At 41.3% G+C, this 24,770-nt stretch overlaps 1 protein-coding gene across 2 annotated transcripts; it reads right to left on the reverse strand.

The window, feature by feature from the left end:
• Positions 1–1,309: 1,309 nt before the first annotated feature.
• Positions 1,310–23,788, reverse strand: map3k21 (mitogen-activated protein kinase kinase kinase 21). Of its 2 annotated transcripts, XM_071480208.1 has the most exons (11): positions 22,002–23,788; positions 10,008–10,188; positions 9,745–9,893; positions 9,116–9,291; positions 7,381–7,621; positions 6,569–6,691; positions 5,253–5,348; positions 4,192–4,342; positions 3,437–3,531; positions 2,256–3,083; positions 1,310–2,157 (listed from the first exon to the last, which is right to left on the reverse strand). In XM_071480208.1, the coding sequence occupies exons 1-11, from the start codon at positions 22,792–22,794 to the stop codon at positions 1,787–1,789; spliced, it is 3,204 nt and encodes a 1,067-aa protein (XP_071336309.1). In that variant the 5' UTR covers positions 22,795–23,788; the 3' UTR covers positions 1,310–1,786. The 2 variants fall into 2 exon arrangements, with proteins under 2 accessions (XP_071336309.1, XP_071336310.1); XM_071480209.1 differs by lacking the exon at positions 5,253–5,348.
• Positions 23,789–24,770: the final 982 nt, after the last annotated feature.

Consider the following 24,770-nt stretch of genomic DNA (forward strand, 5'->3'; position numbering starts at 1 on the left):
CTCTGAGTTTACGGCATGATTATGAAGTGCGTCTTCACACTCTTTAGCCAAATTATGAACTCAAATGTCTCCAGACTTTCCCTGAGCGCGATGAAATAAGAAATTTGGCTACATGGGGAAACCTTCTGCTTAATGTGACATAAAAAAGTGTACAAACAGAAACAAAAAGAGCTGACTCAGCTAAATGTTGAACCAATTAAACATTGAGAGCAATTAGGTGTATTAAACGATTGACAGCGATGGGGGTAAAGTCGTAGACGCTGAGTAGTCAAGTCAGACAGCGAGAAGAATAAATAACTTGTTTGCATAAATGACAAAGCTGTGTGAGCACATGATATTAAAAATGAGGACATGAATTTGCCATGATGTAAAGTACTAGAAGGCACAGGGTCAGTCCGGTTTACAGCACAGGTATTGCCATTTTGTGCACTCCCATGTTCTAAATGGTGTTTTAAAATAAAACCTCTCCTGTGTGGCCACTCCCGGGCTGACATCATGCTGCGTCATTACGGGTGCAGCCAATCAGATGTCAACAGGGGGATTGGATTATAAATTCAGTAATTTGGGGCAGATTTTCCTGACATGAAAATTCATGCCTGAAGTGCCCCCTCCCCCCTCTGCTGCAGTGCGCTGAGTATATGAAATATTAACCAGAGAAACCTTTCCATAAATACTCTGAGAAAAATCATTATTAGCAACACATGACTGAAGCAGTCATTTAAAATTCAACCCATCTTTTAAGTGAAAAGATTCCATGTCTGCTTTGTAGGACCTCCAGTGTTCTTCTACCTGCAAGTCTAAAATCTTCAGGGCGTTCCAGGAGGAAACATACTTGCATCCCCGCTATGATCCAGTATGTAACCTCTCCCTAGTAAAAACTGTACTGCAGCATCTCTTCACTTTTCAAACAGTCATTAACAGCTTAGATGCAATACAAAACAACTGCCAGCATTAGGCTGATAATGGATAAAAAGAAATATTTACAAACATGGCATAATCTTTTTTTTTTTTTGTTCAACATTTTAAGGGTACATGCATGCATGATTCTCAAGTCAAAAAAATCTAAAAGCGTGATCACACCACTTTGAAACTGACATGGAATGTATCTCCTGCTGGTTGCTAAGGTAAGGTCAAGTCTTTTCATATTAAATTACCTATAAAAATATATATATAAATAAAAAGGTGAGGGTATTGTGTTGCAAAAGCTGCAGCAGCGGTCAACGTTTAGCTGCACCGACAGAACGAGAGAAGGAAGAGGGTGACAAAGTGAGAGAGTGAGAGAGAGAGAGAGAGAGAGAGAGAGAGAGAGAGAGAGAGAGAGAGAGAGAGAGAGAGAGAGAGAGAGATGAGCGAACGATGAGCGAACAAAGGTGGCAGTCGAGCACCGATGGACCAGAGGAAGAGCTGCTGATCCAGCTCTGCAACGTTCTGCTCAGGTTTCAGAACTAGGTGTATGTGTTCTATAATGAGACACAGCAGTGTGTAAGGCATCTCACATAGGAAGACCGTTCTCAAACTGAGATAAGGGTGCACATTCTAGAACTCCTGTGACACAGATGTCCTCTGGAAGTCTCAGACTTGGTTACGCTCTAGAACACTGACATCGCTATGTTCTAGAACTAAGACAAAGCTGGGTTCTATGTTATAGAACTTTTTTTTTAAAAAAAGGCAGCCTGGTTCTAAACCCTCCGGGAGTTCTAGGCCAAAGATTCTGTCTGTATGTTCTGGAAAGCTCTAGATTGTATGGAATGAACTATGACCACAGCAGATCACGTCTTACGTGATTCTAAGAGAGGAACTCTTTCTCCAGCTCGAAGACGGTGGGCCGTGCTGGGGAGCTCTGAATGCGGCAGAGCGGCACAGTGCAGTCTCGTTTCTGGCCTTCTGTGTCCATGTCCAGCAGGGAGCAGCCCACCCCCACCTCTGACGACAGCACCATGTTTAGGTTTTTTGCCGTCTTCTCTCCAGAGTAGTGGCCCAGGGAGTAGCTCTTGTTGCGTCCTCGCAGCAGGGCCCAGGCGTGGGGTTTGGCCCGGAACGACACAGGCCGTGGTCTGGAGAAGGCCTCCCCACCAGGGGGCTTCTCTGATGCTCCGTCCTTCTCTTTCTCCTGCTTCTTCTGTGTGGCTGGAGGAGGCAGAGTTGGTGGGCCATTGGCTGGAAAAAGACAGAGGAGATACATTTTTAGTATGTGAATATCTTTTAAATGGTATATACATGCTAACACCCCCCCCCTTCTGCTGTGTGTTACTAACTGTTGTGGTTGGTGGTGTATTTCTTCCTGCGTAGTCGTGTCCCTGTGTTATGGTTGCTCTGCTCTGGTGGCTGGCTTTGGGTTTGCACTGGTGTCTGAGTTTTAGCTGCAGTCCTGTTAGTCTGGCCCTCTGAGGACACTGCTGGGCCGGGCCTGGGTGGCTCTATGTGATGATTGACAACCATAAGCTCAACTTTTCCTGGGCTAGACTCGGACACCTCCGCCTCAGACTGTAAGAGACACTTGGTGGAGTTGCATTCCATAATGGCTGACATGGAGATGAGATTGACAGGTTGGGTGCAGGTGTGGTTTGAAGAGGCCTCTTCTTTGCGGATGCGACCACTTGGAGGTGAGGTGCTGCGTCGGAACCGGGTTGCGCGCTGAAACAGACCCTCCTTCTTCTTTTTCTCCTTCTCCTCACGCTGGGGCTCGCATTCTTCAGCAGGGGCTGAGTTTTTGAGAGCTTCCCTAATGTCATAGCCGAGCACGACTGAAGCCAGCAATGAGCCGCAGCCATACAGCACAGAGTCAGTCTTGCGGCGAGCTGACGTCCGCTTCAGGCTGTTGGTCGGGGTGAGCTGTGGGGTGGTGGAAGTGGACGAGGTGGATGTGGTGGTATAGGGGTCGTCTGGGGTCTCTGGTGGGCCACCCTGACCTGCCCCGATTCCAGAATCTCCCAGCCCACAATGCCCACCAGGGCTCTGAGGCTGCTGCTCATCCCTCCACAGAGGTAGATCGATGTACACCTGGTTGGGGAACTTCAGCTGCTTTGGTTTGGAACTGCTGTCAGGACATTCCTGGGTGAATGCCTCGTCTTTACCGGCCCCCGCTGAAAACACAGAAGTGGAAAATACAAACATATGACTGATTCCTTCCCTTTACATGCATCACCGGGTATATAAAAAGTACCTTCTGTTTGACAACAAACGACTTCACTGTGTTTGCGTGATAAACCTGAATGGAAACCTCAGGACATTAAACCTCATTTTAAAGTAATAAGCATTCAAAAAACTAAGATGTCAAAACCTATTCGGCAAAATAACAGTCATCAGTCACTTTAGACAAAATATCAACAAAAGCTGCAGAGCAAACTTCCACAAACACAATAATTACTCAAACATCAAAGAAATACAAACATTTCCAATTTATACCGTACAGCATCAGAGTGGATATTCAGCTCACCTTGTTCGGCAAAAAGGGCAGCGAGAGGGACAGACTTCTGGGACTTAACCAGGCTGGTGGACCAGGGATTACTGCCGTCTGACAGAGGGCGCACTCTGGAAACCATGCACAGGTACAGAGGACACAGAAAACATGAATGTTGTGTGTGGGGGCTTGTATTTCCATCTCCGTGAGGACCAGTTTCAGTCTGTCTGAGTCAGCCTGAGCACATGACATTTTGGCTAGTCGCTCACACCTTCGAAACACATTTTGAAAAGTTAAAGTTAAGGTTAGAGTTAGGGTTCAGGTCAGGGTTGGGCATCTCATTGTGATGGTTACGATTTGAGCGGATGTCGTACAGTTATGAGGCCAGATGGGTTTGCTGGTTTCAGCGGCAACATGTCATGTGGTTGTCACTTTTACCACGTGTGAAAGAAGAGAAGAGGCAGCTGGTTTATCATCTGCTCTGTGAGGCCTATCTAGAACTGTTATTGTAGGACGGCTGCAGTAGACAATGGTAACAGAAGTAACCGAAATGCAATGAGTCAGCGCTGACATTACTTTCACTTGTGGTATAAATGATTATGTTGAGTGAGATGTTTCCATGTTGTATATCATTGTAGAAAACCGAAGTGAGCCAAAAATAACATATAGACATGAGGACGTGGTTGTGTTTAAAAACAGGAACCAGACAGGTACAATACAAGCTTTTATTCTTTGTGTACCTGTTTGTATGTATGTGTGTGTGTGTGTGTGTGTGTGTGTGTAGACTCCACCTTTCAGCAGCAGCAGGCCTTTCTTTGCTCTGTACTGAACTGGGGCCCCAGGTTCTTCCTTTCTTCTTGATTCCCTTTTTCACATCATCAAACTCCTCTGGCCTGAAGAGGGTGCTGCGGCCCCATGTTCGGTTGCTCTCATCTTGAGTAACTGTTCACACAGACCACAAGTGATAGCAGAGAGTCAAACAACTGCAGCAAGCTGGCAGGGAATCTGTTGTAGACTTGTTAGTAAGACTATTAAAGGTATTATGCCATCTGTAAAATCTTGGATGGTAGGCTTTTATTGTTATTGTTGTCTGTCCAACTACTAACAGTAGTTAAAAAGTCTAAATTAAAACATAACTTATGAATGCTCTATCTGAAAAGGTGAAGCTTTTTACAGTCATTCTACACTGGATGGATATGAGCCTTTAATCATAATAGTTAAGTTTGATTCTGGAAGATTCAGAGTGACTATTTAACCTTTTTGTACTAGCAAATATCACCAATGTATATTAATTTCTGCACATGTAAAATCAAAAAGCCAAAAAGCAGAAGCCAAAACTCAAGAGGCTGATGTTATAAAAGCTTCTTAAACATGTGGGTTAGTCATTGTGAAGTTATTATGAAGATGTGAGGAAAGGCAGGATCCACCAAACATGTCAGGCTAACAGACCAGGGCCAAGATTACCAGAACTAGAAAAATATAAATTAACAGCACTATCAGTATGTTTTTAAAAGCAACAATTATATAATTCAAGCCAAATGATCTAATATGATTCCAAAAAAATATGACTGGCAAACTGGCCCAGGTCTGTGGCACAAACCTCATTGTCTCTTCTCGTTTGATTTTTAGGTTAAGTAGAGTACCTGTGAAACAATTTTAACCAGCAGCAAACACCAAAGTTATAATCCACACATCAGGAAACCCAATCAACACATACAATCCCCTCTGATGAGAAGCTGTTATGTACCCGACCCTTACAATTGTCAAAGTCAGCAAAACACCACATTCAGGGCTTGGTGCTGTTAGCCACAGAGTCCACCCCCACACTGCACGTGGGTAGCCAATAGCTTGCCTGTGCTCCTGAGCCCAGAGTAGGCTGTGAGCTCGCTGGTCAGATCAACATCCTGTTGGTAAACATACAAACTGTCCCTCTGCATATGGGATGTCACTGAGGAGGGAAGCATACATGTTACCTCTAAACAACATGAGCATTATGACACAGGTATTGTGGTGAAGATGCTCCTAGCTTGTACCTGCTATGCAACAGAACATTTAGTGCAGTTCTTGAAGTGGAAGAAAGACTTTTGTTTCCTCTGCTACAAGTAGCCCTAAATAAAACGGCATATGTCTATGTCCTTTGAAGCATTTGATTTGATTTTGTATTGTAGGCCAAATAAATAAAACTGACTTAAAACACGTATGCAAGTATATGAAGGAATATACTGTGGGGTCCAAAAGTCCTTCACTACTTTCTCATTCAAGTAAATGGCAAAATGGTCTCAGACTTTTGGACTCCACTGTATGTAAGGGCATGAATACATGTCCACAGGTATATCGTGTGCATTAGATGTATCTGTATGTTTTTCATGTGAGGCTGTGAAAGCAAAATTTTCCCCGTCTTCCCTGTGCCGATAACAATATCTCTACTTAAGAACATTTTATGGCTGTTAAAGAAAATCTGATGGTGATAAACAGCATGTATACAATTGCTTTTCTCTGCATGGAATCAATCTACACTGAAACACATGATCCCTAATCAAATATATATTTCATATATTGCTTTAACCTGTATGTTTCTTTGAGGAATATATACATGTTGTAAATGTGAATCTCCCTCTTGGACAATAAATTAACCATATACACAATCCTGTAACTCAAAGCATCTGCTAAGACCAATTACCCACGTGCCACATAAAGCGTCTGCAAGTAGACAGTATCTTTATGGATTCTGCTGATTCTGTAAATGTTAAGGTAGTGTTTGCACCTCTCCCTCCATCATCTCCATTAGGGCTAAACATAACTAATACAGTGACTCTGAGCAACAATCTGCACCCTCTGACTAAATGTCACCATCTACCACAAATGCTCAAGAGGAATTTGTCCCAGTTATTGCAAGGGCGTTGGTGCGTGACTAACAACATTATCAAACTGTTCAAACAACTGGCTGACTGCTTGTGGCCCTGGTGCTTTTGTTCACACAGCTCTTGTCACTGTGAATTACACTGTTCCCATGACATTCTCTGTGGCCTGATGTGATTTCTTCACAATATTAATAAATAAACAGATTTGAATCCAGGCCAAGACCAAGAGTATTGATGGAGGAGGTGAAGGAGAAAAAACAGACCAGACCAAGGAAAACCTGAATACGGAAAAAAACACAAAACTTACGCTGAATGGCTCGTAACCGGGGGATGAGTGTGGGACTGCTGGGAGGAGAGGAGCTGGTGCTATGAAGGCTCCGCCTCTTGTCCATAGAGGGCGACGCCTGCACGGTGATCTTATGCTGGAAGTCTGCAAAATACAACATGGACATACAAACAGGTGCAGTATAGTCAGAGAGATATACACCAACATTTATCCTTAAATGCTTGACACAATGCAAACATGATTGATTGAAAATGTCAGTTTTTCCTGAAATTACTTGACAAATCCCTGAAGATGATCATACGTGATCATACATTGGGACAGTTGTTTAATTTTGTCTATTTTTCCAACCACTGAAACTTCATTCGTGTATTCATTATAAAAGTATTAGCTACTTTTGGAAAACGTCAATTGTCCAGGTTTGGGGTGATATTGCTGTCAAAGCTAGAAAGAACTTCTATTGACTCTTTCACCATTTTTATGAGATGAAACAACCATTTCACTGAGCCAAACAGAATGACTTTAATATTGCATTTTTACTGCAGCATTAAATTATTTACCTCCAAATTCTTCCCATTCAGGATCTAAACTGGCTTTTACACTGCAGGACAGAGCGGATACACTGTGGTATAGCCACAGTAATACTGTCAGCTAATTAAAGCAGTGTGAAAATGCTATTTGCTTATGCAGGGTACCCACAAGACATAGTTTAGTCAGTGAACATCTGACTTTAACTGCCTGTAATTTCCATCTTGAGGTTGGACACAGTTATATCTCAGCCTCCACCAGTTAAAATATGAACCCAAGTGAAGACATCGTTCAGTCTGCTTTCTCACCTGAGGGCAGGCTGATGCGGTTTCCATCCTTCAATTTAAGACGGGACCGTTTGAATTTGCCCTTCCTCTTCTTCACGTTGGGCTTGTCTTTGTTGAGCTGGAAAATGAGGATGTTGAGCTCTCTCTCCAGCACGTTGATCTCCCGCTCTGCCAGCTGCTGCTCCCGACGCTTCAGCAGCTCCTCCTGAGACTTCTGCTGGAGGGCGGCCCGCGTCAGCTCCTCTTCCCTGGAACGTAGCTCCTGGAGAAAGCAGGTATTAAGATGTGTACTTGGTTAAATTGGCAGACAGACTTCTGTTGTATTTTCCTGACTCACTGACTGGGCCAGAGAAGACCGGAAGACACATGGAAGTCCACTGGCACCCTTAAGAAATTGTTTTGATGTCTATTTTTAACTGTTCATCATGAGTCCAACAGTGTTATAGAAGTGCAATGCAAAATCGATGAAGTGCTTGTTGAATGAACAAATAAATGTTAAGTACCTTATGAATTCAAACAGTATTTCTTTCACCTTCTCTGGATTATGATTCAACAGTCATGCACTTTTACATTAATGCTTCTATTTTATTTTTGTACTAGTTATCAAAGTTGTCCTTTTAAAGAACAGTATTCCTCCTTATGTCAGCACATGGTCATCTTAGATATTAGGGTTTAGACACTAGAAAAGAAAACACATTACAGAAAGACAAACAGGTAGAAAATCATCTTATAATACCAGTATAACAAGAGAAAAGCTCTAGCAGACAGAAATCTGTACGGTGGTCAGGAGTGTTAGTCATGTATTAGATGCTGTAGCAAGTCGGTTTCAGGAGATTACTGCCTGCTGTTTCAGGCTGTGTTACATAGCTAAACAGTCTTGTCTCCTCCCATGGCTTACTTTTTCTTCATTCCCTCCATTTTCTCTTTAATTGCTCTCAGCTGAGTATTAATAATCCTTACTGGATGACTTCCATAAAGCAGCTTTACAGTCAAGCCCCTTCAGCCACCCACCTAGACACAGATTACTGTGGGATGCTAACAGGAAATCTGTTGATGCACTGGCTAATTCTACATGTAATCTAATGTAATTTGCAATGGGAAAACATTTTTTTCCTTCTCTTGACTCATGAAAGCTTTACATACTGAACAAACTTGATGAGGTTTTGTTATAGTTGGGGGATACATATTATGTCAGTTGAGTAAATAACGAAACACAAAGGTACGTGTTCAAAATATGGTTAAGCATGTATAACTGGTGAACTAGAATAAATACATACCTCTATAATACAAAAAATAAAAATAATAAATATAAAGGCACAAATTAAATCTCTTATAACAACACCACCACCTGTAGAGATTCCAGTACCCATGTCATTCAGTTTCTCCAAACACTAATTAACCCCCCTTTTTAACACAGCAACAGGAGACTTATACAGGAAGCAGATTAAGGTCTTAACAAGGGGAAGTACGCTAAAGCACCTCGGCACTGATGACTCATTTTCTTAAATGCGTGATTAGCTTGTCCACTGAAAGTAACCAATTAAACTTTTTAGTCTGTAAAAGCTTTTCCCAAGTGATCCAGCACGGTTAGATCCAATCTTAATAACAGATTAGTCAACACGTATCATCACAAAAAAAACACAGAAGAGCAGCAAATAGTACAAGGAGGGTAGGAGATGTGTTACATATACTGTACAGCAGGTTTCCAACTTCTCATACTGTGTGAGAAGAAGACAGTCTCATCACTTTGCTCTACCTTCTCTTTGGTCCTGAGCTCATCAAACATCTCCTGAATTTCCACACGCCAGTCGTCCTGCATGCTGTGAAAGGAGTCCTGGGGCATGGTGGCCATCACCGCCTCCTCAATAGCCGACAGCTGCTCCAGGATGCAGGAGAAGGAGGGACGTATGTGTGGGTCCTGGTCCCAGCACTCTGAAAACACGCATTGCAATGTATAGATTAATACATTAACATACACAGTCACCAGCGTGTATATGTAAGGTTTCATCTACATTTAGCTTTGGTAATCTACCATTGCACAAAACTATTAGTGCTTCCTCAGAAGAAACTACTTAGCAACTTAAATAGTTACAGCAGTGTTATTATGATGTGTAAAATGAGAATATTATCCATATACAATCAGTACGAACAGCAAATATTTTCAGTAATCACATATACAGGCCTGGAGCCAAACTGATTAAGACTTTCTCTCTACAAACTAGAAAAAAAACAAACAAAAAAAAACAAACAAACAAAATAATTTAACTACTCTAGGATATGGTCAAAAAAAAAAAAAAACCCTAAAATGACTTTTCAACAAACTATATTTTAGGACATGCTTTCCTACATCCTGCAGGTACTGCATGGCTGCCTCTGTCAATTTACCTTCCATGAGCTTGGCGAAGGGTTCAGGACAAGTGGAGGGGATCGGTAGAGTTAACTTATTGACTGCAACGCCGTAAGCAACAGCCAGGCCGTCTATCCCTCGGTATGGCACCTCCCCTGTTAGTAGCTCCCACAGCAAGACGCCATAGCTGGTGGATGAGGAAGGAGTATTTAACAAAGGAATAAGGAATAATGCCAGACAAATGAGAAAAGCGGATATTTTACTCTTGGGGCTGTGTGTGTGTGGATGTTATCTGTCACACCTCCAGACGTCACTGCCTTTGGAGAAGAGAGATGACTTGATGACCTCAGGGGCCATCCAGGAGTAGGTGCCCGCTGCTGACATTTTTGTTGTTTTGTGCCACTCCCTGGCCAGGCCAAAATCTGTGATCTTCAAGGTCTTCCTCCCGATGTCGTCATTCTCAATCTTTTCAAGTAATAAAACTGAAAAGAGAGAAGACAGGAACATTGGAGTGAGATCATGGAGGAGGCTGGAAGTGGGATGAAGGCAAAAAAGGATGACAAATAAAGATATATGAGGGAAAGGGCATAAAAAGTGACGAGTGATTGAGAGGAAAGGAAAAGGGGAAAGACAGGATTGGGATGAAAGTGACAGATGTGAGGGGGTAGAAGAGAAGGAGAAAGACGAGTGAAAGAGAAAGGGAGACACAAAGAGTGGGGGACGGAGAAAAATACAACCATGCAGGTGAGGAGATGATAGTCGATATTCGACAGGGCCAACAGCGGTATGCAGGTCATTTATTACTGTAGAAACAGAAGGTTGACAGCGCCACAAAGCACCTGTCCTCAGGTCCTAAAACTGTTTAACACATTAAAGACAGCCGGAACCCTCCAAACCTCTCTGTAACACTACACCTGGCCTGAGAGCCCTGCCACAGTTGAGACACAACCACCCGACATGTGAAGTCAAGACCCTCCACACCAATTATGTGTCGAAAACCTAAATGACTTAAATGCACATACATTTATCTGACTGGTTCTGGGTGAGGACAAAATTGTCCACACAAGATAACAACACTAAAATTAATTTGAGGAAGATAAACAGGATTTTTTTTTTTTCAGTTTTATCAAACTTCACTTTTGCTTTTCAGGTCAAAGTAGATCTGATGTTGAACTAGAAGTGTACATATACACGTAACAAGTTAGTGCTCCTGTTTCTTACCCCTATTTTTTTTAGAGCAGATTCAACTGTAGTTAGACAAACACTCTTCCAATTCCATTGACATGATACAACAAGATAAAGTTTGCTATTCCTTGAATTCAGTGCCAGAAAATAAAGAAATACACCAAAAGCAAATTAAGAGTTAATGGTCTAATGACTGAAGAAAATATAAAATAAGGAAGAGTCTTATCTGTGTGAAAATAATTTGTTGAATAAAAAGCCAAAAAATAGTGTTATATACAATTTCCTGAAGTCCACGGTGACTCCTTCAGATGTTGCTGTCAGTCCAAAAATTAAAGATAGTTATTTTAAAATGAATACAGGAAAAAAACAAAACACTTAATTAATGACTACTCAGCAACTACTTTAATATTTTGTTGATCAACCAATCAACTGTTTCATCTCTTGTAAACTATACAAATTTAAATGAAAAATAAAGAAAATTGAGTAAAAGCTACGTATGCAAAGTATCACATCATTAATACACACAGGAGTAGGAGAGTAGTAACATTTCTCTACGGTCAAATGTTTCCTTTTCAGCAGGAATAAACCTACTCTCAGTGTCTCAGTGGGCTGATACACTAACTGCTAAATATTCTTGTTATCTCTAAACAAGAAGCAGCCTTTTCCATGAAGTGGTGTATCAAAAGCCAAAACAGACCCTTTGATCCTTTCATCCTCTTGGTATTATTTTCAACATTTGCTTTTGCCTCTGCCAAGATCTCCTCACATTACAAACTGTCCCATTTCATTATTTACATGCGGTCTTAACCACTACAGGTTGTTTTGAACATGTCCTATCAGCTGTGAATGTCAAATCCAGCGGAGAAACTAAAGGTTGAGAGTCTCTTTATTTGGTCTTGCAGAGGCACTCAGCTGGAAGAGTTCACAATGTAAAGCAAACAGCCAGGATTAAAAAAAAACACCCGAGTGTGTTGTTGGTGTCTTCACTCTGGAAGTATTCCCATGGGAAAAAAAGGGATGTAATGATAAAGATACATAGTGGAAGTGTTGAAAACACATCAGGGCATTTGGGTTTCTTCTCCTACTGTATTACAAAGTAAATGACTGTTAACAGCTTTCAGTAGAGGCTCTCATATGTGTGTGCAAGTATTATGTGAAGGGAGCAACTGCACTGTGTGTGCTGTATTATCACACATTGACCTTGGACTTACTCCTCCACAGCGGGACCCAACCAAAACCTGCCACAACACACGCACACACACAAACCTGTTCTCAATCACAGTAATGCACAACCGTTTCCCTAAACTACACTTATGTGCTTATTTTATAATCATCTGATATTGTATGTTGCCTTACTATACTGTGCTGGATTTTGACTAGTCTCTCATCATTCACATCCATCAAGCCAGCGCACATGATCCCAACAGTTGGCTTAATTTTGAATTCAATGAACACTCTTCTTGCTCCTCCAGCAACGCTACATCTCAGATAAGTACACGTATTTACTTGCATTGGAATAAAATTTACACATAATAAACCAATTAGGTCATTTAGCTTCTCTACTGCAAACACAAATGTATTTTAACACAACAGGAACAGCCCCAATTAACACAGGAAAAACACAAGCAAACTAGTTTCTATCAAAAACAAATTGTTTTGGGCAACTTTCTTTACACTCATTGAAGGCGCAGTTACAGAGGCTGACAGTTAAGATTTTTACTTAGTATTTCATAAGCATTTTCAAGGGCCATCAAATGATTTCAAGCAGCATTTAACCATAGTGTAACTTCTATGAGTCTCCATTAATAACAGGGGTATTGGTGCCATTACTAGCCTCGGGCACAGAGGGGATCCTCTACCCAACCTGCAACAATGGGAATTCCATTACAAACAGGTTTCACTAGACCAATGATATACTTCCACTTCCTGTTGTCAAGTCCTCTCTCAGTGATTCCATAGATTCCTCCCAGCAGGCTCTGTAGGTTTCTAATGACTTATGATGGCTAAGTTACACAACCTACAAGAACAGTGGTTTTGGGATAAACCCGTCTAATGTTGATTGGCCTATAGGATATCACACCAAATACTTTCTTTGTAGCACAATGATACTTCAGTGTCAGCCCTCTAGAAATTTCTGATAGAAGACCTAGCTCCTGTCTACATGACTCCGTGCTGACGTTATGCTATAAAAACACCTTCAAACGCCAGCCAGCCATTTTGTTTGGCTACTGGGGTCTAGTAGCCGCCAAGCTAATAACACAAACACACCATGTAGCCACTGTTAGTTAACTTGTGATTCAATGTCATGTGATTGATAAAATGTTACATCATCCATTGCATGGATGTGTCCTTGCATACACTGCAGGCCATAAAACTTGAGACAGATGGCTTTCATCAAAGTCAAATAAATACATATCAAGCTAAATAAAGCCTCACTAAATAAAATAGAGAAGTTAAGAAATTGTGGCTGCAACTAACAAATTTTTTTTCATTACTGATTAACCATCTGATTATTGTTCCATTGGTCTGTAAATTGCCTGTAACAGTTTCCAAAAGCCTAAGACCTTGGACTAAAGCCTGACTCCAAAGACATTTTGTGTTGTGATTTTTAGCTGAACAGAAACAGAGCTTATTATCATTATTATGCTCAAATGACCCTCACAATCTCATAACTTCCCCCTTTACTGAACTTCAGTGGAGAGCTGCAACTAAAGATGAGTCATTATTAATGAATTAGCCAATTATTTTATTGATTATCTGATAAATCTTTTAGTCTATAAAATGTCAGAAAATTGTGAAAAATGATATAATGTAATGATATTATAATGAAACAATTTCCCACAAGCCATGCTGACATTTTCAAACACTCCACAGAAAAGCATACAATCATCACATTTTAGACGGTTAAAGCAGCAAATCTTTGGCATTTTTGCTTAAAAAACAGTTGCAGGTTAATTTACTGTCAGTCGACAAATTGTTTAACTGGCCTGTTGCAGCTCAACTCGAATGCATTCAACACCTAAACATGCTGCCGAGACACTGCTTTTTCAGTCATTCACTTTTGCTGTTAAACAGCAGAATCGCATTATATTTTTAAACATGAGTGAATGAATGTTCAGCAGTGACCAAACAGACACAATTATGCTCTGATGAAACAATGGTGCATTTCCTATAGGCATATTTTGTTAGTCTAAATTTTGTAAATGTAAAAAATGGACATCTCTTAGTTAATAGTACATAAAGTTTGTAAAGCAGAGACTAGCTTGGAGAATTAGGTAAGTGTGGAAGAAACAAGTAAGGACTCATCATGGTACTCAGTGACCAAGAGCTCACCTCCAGCCAACACATGCCAGCAGTCCTTCTTTGAAGTCCACCTCCCATGACCTCTTCAGCCTATTCTCATTTCTAAGATTTTCTAAGAAAGGTTCATGTCAGCAGATTTTCAATTAGAAGCTTCATTTCAAATTATTTTGCTACGACTTTTGCATTTGTTTATTTGCCAGAATTACACAAAAAGTACTGAACCAATTTGCACCAAATTCTGGTGCCAATGTGGTTAAAGTAATTTTTTGTATCACTTTCATTAACATTTTCATCCAAATCTTACGAAATAATGTATGGATCTTGATGTAAAAAATTGAGACTTAAGCTGTCAAGATTTATGACTTCTTACAATTTGGTGCAGATCCAGGATCTGGTGGAAGAAATTGTTTGGCCTTGGGAGAGTTCTGTGCTCCACTAAGTAAGATCCTAGTTTAAATTAAGTTATTCTTTGAAATATTATACTGGTTTCAGTCAGCTGTTTCATTTTTCTTCTGTAACCAGGAAATTATGCCAAAACACTGTATGTGCCAAAATTCATATTAAAATAGTCTCAAAAGAAAGAGAAACAATTACAGCAATATAGTTTTGTGACAACACATTGAATTGTTCCAACACTGCATTCAAAAAGCAGACAGAGGTGCTATGGCTCTCGTTGGCATCCTAAAAGTCAAGCCCCAGGCTAAACCCCACCCTATACTGGAAAGATAAATCCAGGGCCTGTGTTCAGGTGAAGTGTGAAGTTAGCACTAGTAAAGCCCTTACAGCTGAGCTAATGCACAAAATCAGGCTATGGGTAGTCAATCATAAGTATTGTTTTGCTCCTGCAGACAAGCTAAAGGCCTGTTTGGATAAATATGTTTAACATGGGAAGGTGGAGTCATGGTAACCTAATTATTATTTATGTATCTCGTGATTTTAATCCTGCATAAATAGGCCACGTCAGTAAACTTTAAGAACTGCACACTGACACGCTGTCACAGGCCAGTAAAAATGCCCCAAAGTTAATAGCAAATGCATGAAAACATCCATGAACATGCTGGTATACTTGGACCATTTCTATGGGCAACAACCTAACTTGTCTATTCTTGTTTTTTCACCAGAATATTTGGCAAGGACACACAATATACATATAGTCAGACAATGTTATCAAATATTTAGAAGTGGGTAAATGCTTGTGTCAGCTATAAATACCCTGTTTACAGTAAACTACAGCTTACATTAACAAACGCAGCTGTGTGTGGCCTTCAATTATCTCATCATTACTGTTAGAGTATTAAGTTTGCCAGCTGCACAAGCTACAAGTGGAGTGTGAAACCTGTTTGGTGTGATAAAAATATTTCAATGGAGCAGACAGTCTAGTTTCTGTTTACTTTAACACTAATTTACGATCAGTTTTTTCCATTGTGAACTAGTCATCAACATTACAAATGTTCTGTGATACTTTGCAATGACTGCCCTGAAAAACTCAGACCCTAAGTCTGCTGCTGCTGCTGCTTTTTCTCTACACTTTCTAACCCTTTTGAAAAGAAAATGTTTTGAAGCAGACAACAGTGCAATGCAATTGGAGATGGATATGCCTCCAAGGCAGACCCCACCCTCAGTCCAACCCCCATTTTATTCCTCTTTCCAACAGTAGAACTTCAGGCAGACCCATCTTTCATGGTGGAACAGTGGGAAGATCAGAAGCAAAGCTGCTGCCTTCAAAGCAGGTCCCACGCTTCTTCCCATTGCCTTCTCCCCCTCAAGGTAAAAAGAAAAAATATATACTTTTTGGGAAACAGTGGGCATACGTTCCTCTCTCTTCAGTGAACCAAAATTATCTCAATTTTTAAAATTTTCTGCAGCAACTGAAACGCAACTTAAATGAAAATAAAAAGCCAATGTCAGAATGCTTTAGGAGACACAGCACAGATGCAGTGGCCTTACACTGTGTTTTCTGTAAAATTGTGCAGACATTAAATAGTCCTGAACTGGATTTTTACTGACACAAGTCAAGTCATCCATGTGTTAAGTACTTTCACTTTATTAGAAATAATTTGGTTGCATTCGCACCTACAGTAATTCATGCATGATACAGCCAAGAAAAGCAGTACTGAGCAGCAAATCTGGGAACAACCACAAAGCCTGTTAATTCTTTTAATATCTTTCTAGCAACAGTGCTATGTGAAACTGTGCTCTTATGATTTTAACAATGTGATACAACTTTTTAAAACAAAATTTATAATGGTATACTAATCTACTACTACTACTAATACATACATTTTTAAATTAAGGCATCCCATTTTCAGTATAACCCTAGGGCTTTTATTTTTTCATGGCATAACAAAGCACTGATGCAACAGTTACGGCAAAAATTCGCCTGCTAACTTGTCATGGCAGTATTTTCGTAATTGTGCCAACAGACTAAGCATGAGAGCAAGAGGGCTTCCTGTAGTAAGCAGAAACAAGGCTGCTAAACATTCCCCGACTAGTCTGTCTCTCCCGGCTGAAATGAGAGTGCCCCCAGGCATTCTGGTTGATGGGAAAAGGATCAGGGCTAATGGCTGGCTAAATCCATCTATCATGGTCACGTCTCTCTGGGCCACTTGCTCCTTGTCTGTCCTCTTCCTTTCCTGGTTTGTGTCTACTAAAGCTTGAATAAACCCATAACTAGGCTAATTAAAACATAACAAGTGTTAAAGGTGTACAGCTAGTACCTTTCGCTGCATTAGTATCTATCAATGTGTGCTAGGGAGCTACAGAGGGGATTGGTTGATTTGGAAGGCAGCTCTTCTCAGCTGTGGGCCCTTTTCCTTTTCACCCTGCCCTGCAACAATAGGTGCAGTCAGGGAGAGGTCATAAAAAACACAGTGAAAGCATCTCCACTCCTCCTCTCTCCCCTCTGCCCATTCTCTCGACAGAGAAAAGACAGGCAGTAACTGTCTGTGTGTCACCAGGGGTAATTGTGGGAAGCCAGAGAAAAAGTTGCCCTGCAACACCTAGTCAAGCTTTGGTAACTTTTCCTCTTAAGATTATACTTATTCTAGAAGTAGAGCAGGGCAACAGAAAAATTAGGGGAGGGAAAAAAGGATTCTCTTGAGGGATATTTTTTTGAGGGACAACAAGTCTGTTTTCTCTCCTGTGGTGAACTCGTTATGACCTAGAAACAAAAAGTGGGGTTTAAGAGGTGTTCTTCTCCAATGCTGTTCCCACAGAAATGGGGTGGTTGACAGGGAAACCCAAATCTACAGATAGATAACTAGGTGTGTTTAGTATTTCCATACCTGATGGTGCAGCAGTGGGAGGATGGTAAAATGAAATGGAAGATGCATGCAAATTAAAACTGGTATCCAAATTGGTAGTCGAAGTGTCTGTCTGTAGTCTCTTAGACTAGACTTATTGTTTTAATTTGGGTATTGGGACAGAAATGTGTGATGGATGGGTTTTTCAAATGTATTTCAATTAATCATTTAATCTATAAAATGTCAGTAAAACAATGTCCTTGGCAGTTTCTCAAAGCCCAAGGTAATGTCTTCAAATGTCTTATTTGGTTTGCTCAGTAGTCCAGTTGGTACTGTTGTTTAAAAGCTATGAGACAACTAATGTGACAGGTTGATAAACTATGATTAAACTTATTTGCACAGTGAGCTAAACATAACAGGTGCACAAGCCCAAGCACTTTGCCCTAGTTGCTGGGTCATAACTGGATGATTCAGTGGTGTGATGGTTGCCATTCTTAATTCAAAATTCAACACGTTCCCTCCACTTATTATTTTTCTTCATCATCTGTGCTAACAAAAAGAAAGCCTTTCTTTGCTTCTGTAACTTTTGCCAGGTCCTCACCACAGAGCTGCAGAATGATGGGTGTGTGGAGAAAGAGACAGGAAGAGGGAGGGGAACACGGGGACAGCATGATGAAGTGTAACAATAGCTTAAGATTGATGGGAGAATGCTGTTGCACACGTTCCAAGCAGAACTCCATCAGTTTCAGTGGCGTTCAAGCACGCATTCCTCGCATACTATCTCTCGCACCAAGATGTGAAACTCCAAAGTTAATGTGGGTTATGTGCGCTGGCTCAGGGCCAAGTTTCAGTGTGATGTCTTGCTCTTATCTACTGCTCTATGAATACTACCACCCCTAGCCCGAGGGAGACAGTTTAAATCAAAGCTGTGAGACGGAAAGAGGGAAAGGTCAATGAAAGGATGGAACAAACTGTGATGGAGAAAGGGAAAATGGAAAACAACAAATCCCATCAAATACCTTCATCAAAAAATCCCTCCAGGGTCCAAAACCAATAAATGTATCCAACAAGTATTGTTCATTTAGCCACAGCCTGATATAACTTAAGAATCCATGACATAAAACTGTAATTCAAAATTTCCAAAATGGCAATGTGTTGTAAATATGGAGCGAAAACTTGCATGCACAGTGACGTCTGCCTGACGTGTATTTCACATATTCATTTTAATCAATGAATATGCTATACAACAATACAACAACACTAGTAAACAGTAGTTTGGGATAACAATCAAACTCTGACACACACATATGCTATTACAGGCTGCAGCTACACACTTGCCAACTAATGATAAAAAAGAAAAGTACCTCCAGCATTATCCTCTAAAGTTTGAAAATTGTGTTAGCCAAAAAGTAGACATGAAAAACAATAAGGAGCAAGAGGGAGCAGAAAGGAACAAGGGAAGGAAGGTAAGTAAAGAGAAAAATAACGAAGTAAGAAGAAAAACCCCCTCAGTTTGTGGCAATAAAAGAGTACCGCTGCTCTCTGGGAGATTAAATATGAACGGAACAAAACAAAACGAGGGCTTTGAGACCCTCCGAGTCCTAGCCATTCTTCTGGCCACAGTAGCCTAGCAACCGCTGCTTGACCAGTCCATTGTGCAAACGTATGTTAAGCTTTTATCCCTCATTAGCAACATTCCTCCCTGCAGGCTGGGATTTTACAGATTAGGTTGAAAAACACAAAAGAGAGAGAACAAATCTTGCTGACTTCCAACATATTACTTTACAGGCTAATCATTGATCAAATAGCTGTATGTTTGTCTGTGTGGAGCATGTGTACACTGCAAGTTGATAAATGACAGGCTGAGTAGTTGAGTGAAGATGGAGAAGTTTAGGTGTTTTTCTGCTTTTATTTTTATATATATATATATATACCTGTCTATGTCCTGGTTTATCCTTAGAAGAAAAACACTGGAGTCAAGCAACCTGACAATACATACCAGAAATGTAGACTAGATACAGCCAAACCAACAGACACTGTGCTTATTAAATATTTAAAAAGGGACAGATTGCTGATTTACAACCACTTATTGCAATTTACCCATTTTCTTTTTACCCCCTGTGTAGATAATTCTCACTCCTTTTATCCTTTTAGACTGACCAACGCACACACAACGCCAAGACGGACAGACAACAGGCCCTCACTAACAGATGCAACACTTGCAGATGCAACAACTTGTTTAAGCTGCATTATTCTGGGTTTTTACTGGGAAAACAACCCAACACACCACAGGGTGCCGTTTGTGTGTTTGTGTGTAGGAGAGAGTCGTTTGTGAACCCACTGCCCTGGTTCAAAGCAAACACATACAGCTTCTCTCATTTTCTCTTTATTTAAATAAGACCATATACTGGCTACAGATGTTCAGACTTCTGACCCTGGAACAATCAACTACCTGCAACTAGTGAATGCACTGTTGCAAACTGGAATAAGTGTCTTCCTTAGTCTGGTTTTGTGCTAAACAGCTTAGCAGTGGGCTGTAGTGCAGTGGAAAAGAGGAATTAATTCAGTAAAACAGATATTTATTCCACTGTCTTAGAATCTTAAGAGTTCCCTAGATTGATTACAGCCTAGAAATGCAATAAGCATATTGAGAATAGTCTCTCCTAAGTTTAGTTTTAAATGCTCCCTGTTTATTTAAAACCTATGCTGTCTCTTGGTCACAGTGAAGTGGCAGGACAAACACATCGACTTGTGTTAGCAGCACTGCGTCTGTTCGAGGGAGTTTGTGTGTGTATGTTCACTAAACATCCGATTAGCTCAAACAGTCCAAACAGCAGTTAAATCCCTTCTCTCCATCTGCCCTTTAATTAACACAAATCGTCATCTTAAATAAGACTACTTTTAGAGTTGGGCTCTTCTACACTGTTCACCACATGGTGTGATCATAAAGCATCATACGCATATTAAATGTTGTTTGAAAAAAATCAACATCTCCAGACACAATGACTGATTGTCCACATTCCAACCTGTGTGATAATGTTGTTTTAGAGTGAAATCAGATTTATTCTTATACTGGACAAATTGCTACTCAAATGCAAACAATTTTACTCAATGGATATACTGTAATATATTATAAATACATTCTACACTGTTGGTAGAATTTTTGGTATTTGGTCTGTATGGAGTTTTTTTTAGATTTACAATGTATTTTATTACTATTTTCCTGTGATTATAAGTGAACTGTAAAATTAGCTGTGAGGATTGATAAGGTATGGACTTCTTCACATGCTTGCACTATCCCTGGTGTTTATTACCTGAAACTATGACTATGTATGAAGGTCATGTTTGTAGCTTATAAATGTTATGATCACTGGGCATATGTGTGTTTCACCTGTATGCAGATTTTTCGCAATCAATCTACAGAAGACCCTCCAAATCTGTGCAACACTGGGAGACAATCTTTATCCTTTTCAAATCCAATCAAATGGTCTTAATTGGGTGATCATGGGGGGTCTGGTCTGTGTACAATTAACATGTTTTGTCTCTACATTCAAACATTGACTCTCATAGCTGGAGATAAACAGACATCAGTATGCCAGAGCTGCTCTCAACATGGCCCCAGGTTGATAAGACTCTATGGTCACAAAGGGAGAAATTGTGTTTGGAGTCATATTACACACATAAACACACCTGAGTTGAAGTGGGTAGCCCATGTCAGTAGGTATATGACTCGTAACATATCCTGTCACCTTAAGTACATATTTTTTCTTAATTATTATACCTCAATAAGTTCTCTGTCTGACTTCTTTTTACCCTTTGACCTCCGGTATTAGCTCTGGTTGGTCAGGCTGGCCTGACAGTGTGGACCAAGTGTGTCTGGTTATGTGGTTGGTAAATCACTGACTTTATTTGAACAACATTTCAGCTTGGAATGGCCCCAAGGGGTGGAGAGGGGGCTGGGAATGTGTGTGTATGTGTGTTAAAGGATGAGAGTGTGAGCGCAAAGGAGGGGGGGCAGTCCAGCTGAACAAACTCTGACTTTATTTCACATCCTCTTGATGGTATCCCCCACTACTTCATACAACCACAGACCTTATATACATCTTTAAATCCATCCTGAGTAAAGGGAAGAGCTGTACCTGTGGTGTCAAAAATTTATAATTACCACATTTCAGCAACCTCAGTTTAGGTTGCAGTGACAAAGCTGTGTTTTCCTGATAACCTGTACGGAAGTGGTCAACATTCAAAATTAGACAAATATCTGTGCCACAAGTTGACCCGTGCAGTAGCCAGGTTGAATTGAGAGATTGTCTGAGGTGGATGGTGCTTAAAAGTAATTGCTTTAGGGGAGGCTATGGAGTTAGGGGACACTAACACAGTTACTCAAGCAGAAATGAGTAAGTGTAGCTATAAATGACTAAAGGAGGATGTGCTGCATGTGCAACAGGTGGATGGTTCTCCAGAAGACCCCATGAGGACTTTCTCTTAAAGTTATGTTGTTCATCTTCATTTCAGTTAAGCACACACACTCACACACACACACACACACTTCAATCTTTGCTTACTGTTGCTAGACTTCAGGTCACGATGGATGATCGGTACCACGGCCTCCTCGTGTAGATAGTGCATCCCGCGGGCTATCTGCACGGCCCAGTTGACCAGGATGTGTGGAGGGATGCGCCTTCCGGTCAGCACCCGGTTCAGTGTCCCGCCTCGGGCATACTCCATAACCAGACACAGGTTGGGCTCCTCCAAACAGACTCCTTCCAGTTTAATAATGTTGGGGTGCTGCAGCATGGAGAAAAGTTTAGCTTCTTGTTTAACACTGCCGGCGGTGGCTGTAATGTCCTCGTCTGGGTCTTGCCGAGCCGCCTTCACGGCAACCTCTTGATCTTTCCATGTGCCACGGTAAACTTTGCCAAATCCACCCACGCCTATGATCTCCTCTAGTACCAGTTCACTGAAGGGAATCTGGACGGGCGAGCTGGGGACCCGCTCTCGTACCCCCACTGACCCACTCGTAGCCGGTATACGGTAAATAGCGGGCTGGTAGGTGACATAGTTGGAGGGGAAAATCCCGACCCGGTGGTTGATTTTACCCGTCCACCATCCCTCGTCCCCGGAGATCGCTGCGTCCTTAGAAAGGACCTCCACCACATCCCCTCGCCGGAGGCTGAGCTCGTCCTCGCCGCTTGCCTCGTAGTCGTATGCGGCTGTCCATAAGGACCGTGTCGGGCAGAGCGGGGCAGAGTGAGCCCACGCCCGAACTGAGGGTGAATCTGTCCAGGCATGCTCCCCGGTCCCATCGCCGCCCGGCCGCCCTTCACCGTTTGGGAAAGCGGCCTGCGAGACATCCATTTCTCGGTGGCCGTAGCGGCACCATAGGGTGCAGAGCGTTTAAAACAAAATGAAAACTTTAAAACAGTAAGAGGTAACTTTTTGAAATCCACATGGTGTCACATCTACGAGGCTAGCTGATGGGAACAGAGAGGAAGTCACAACGCACCCCACAGCAGGGTCAAACTGTGTCCAAAGTCCTGTGGGAGAAAGCGTCTACAACCCCGTATCCACGTCGCCACTCCGGTAAAAGTGTATGAGGGTCAATAACTAGCTAGCGAGGTTGCTGGCTAAAGTTAGCCGAAATACTTTTTAGCATGTGTCACCACTTTATAGGCTGATGGTTAATATAAATATCACATTGGAACTTGACAACTGAAGTCTCAACTCTCAAACAATCTCAGCTACGAGAGGAAATTTACTACACAACATAGCCTCTGCTTCTATTTCATGCTAACATGAACAAGCTAAAGTTAGCTCTCTACCGATGGAGCTAAGTTACTGTTTTCGCAGGTGCCTCAAGAGGTGCACCTGCACCAGCCACTCCAACCCAGATAAAGGGAGCCTCCGAGGGGCAGCTTTCTTTGTCAAAGTTGCTAGTAAATCTCATCTAATTACCGAGTCCCGAAATGTAAAGTTCGCTTGTACGTTTTTGGACTTTTAACAGCAAATTTCAGAGTTTTGGCTAGTGGGTTAGCTTAGCATAGGTCAGCTCTTAACTGCTACGGCAGTTGGAAAAGTTGCTCCTCTCAGCTTTAAGATCGGTTATTCCCAAGTTTATTTCTCCGTCGGTGACGTGAAGAACAGCCAAAGGTTGAACGCTGAGAAAGCGCATCAAACATCCTGGATTTCAACGCAACAATACGGGAATAAAAAAAAAAAACACGAAGAAAAAAAAAACCCCGTCAACCTTAATCAAAACAACCCCCCCAATCGCCGTTTGTCGCCAAGCGGAGTCGGACCCAGCAGTGGCTCATCTGCGGGACGCTGCCGCTGCTCTCGGTGCTGGCTGTGGTGTCCTCTGATTGGTGGGTTTTGTGACATGTGACCACAGAGTCAGAGGGTGAGGAGGGGGAGGGGGGACGGGCCGGGGAGGAGCCACTGTAGGAATGTGTGAGGAGAGCGCGCCTTCAGGGAAATTATGGGAATAGTGGACCACATAATCACACACACACACACACACACACACACACACACACTCAGTTTTCTCCAAACACTAGCTATATGAAGGTGTGAAGGAGAAATATTCAAAGTAGTTTTATAGGCTGCAAATAATATAATATACTATACAGCTACTATTATTATTATTATTAGAATGAAAATCAGTTTTATCAGCCAAGTGACGAGTGTGTGTACTTGCACACACTTACAATGCACTGCATGAAAGACAGTAAACAGACAACTGCACAAAGACAACAATGCTATACACTCAGTTGGCAGTTTATTAGGAACATCTAGCTGAAACTACCGCAGTCTAATACAACAGTTCTGCAATAAACACACACACTGTGTGATATGAGGTCAAGTTTTTATTGAAATTGTTTTCGAGAGGTGTTGGTTCAACTGTATGATTAATTTGGAGGGTGTAGTCTGTGGTGCTGCTGGACTATGCTGCATGAACAGAGCAGTGTTCCTGTTATTTTAGCCTACTCTCACTGTTAAATTTGATGGACAAAATAACAAAAACACCTATCTGTGTACACAGTTGAACAACACTACAAACTGCTGCCCCCAAAGTGAAACAGTTTCAACACAAACTGAACATTATACCCTTCATGGAGATAGGATTTATTGCATTACTGTTGTATTAGTTTGAATTAGGTGTAGCTTCCCTAATAAACTTAAGACTTAGTGTATATAGTTGTATGCAAAAGTCTCAATAAATAACAAATTTTATTCATTTTCAAAGTGAAAAAGAAGTAGCCTAAATACATTCCTTGCTGCAAGCAGTCAGTAAAATCTAGCCTTTCTTTAAATCTTAATGACTTGTGACTTTT

Source organism: Trachinotus anak, unplaced genomic scaffold (assembly GCF_046630095.1).
Source record: "Trachinotus anak isolate AG129_WGS33_773 ecotype Australia unplaced genomic scaffold, CSIRO_AGI_Tana_v1 ptg000007l, whole genome shotgun sequence".
NCBI lineage: Eukaryota > Metazoa > Chordata > Actinopteri > Carangiformes > Carangidae > Trachinotus > Trachinotus anak.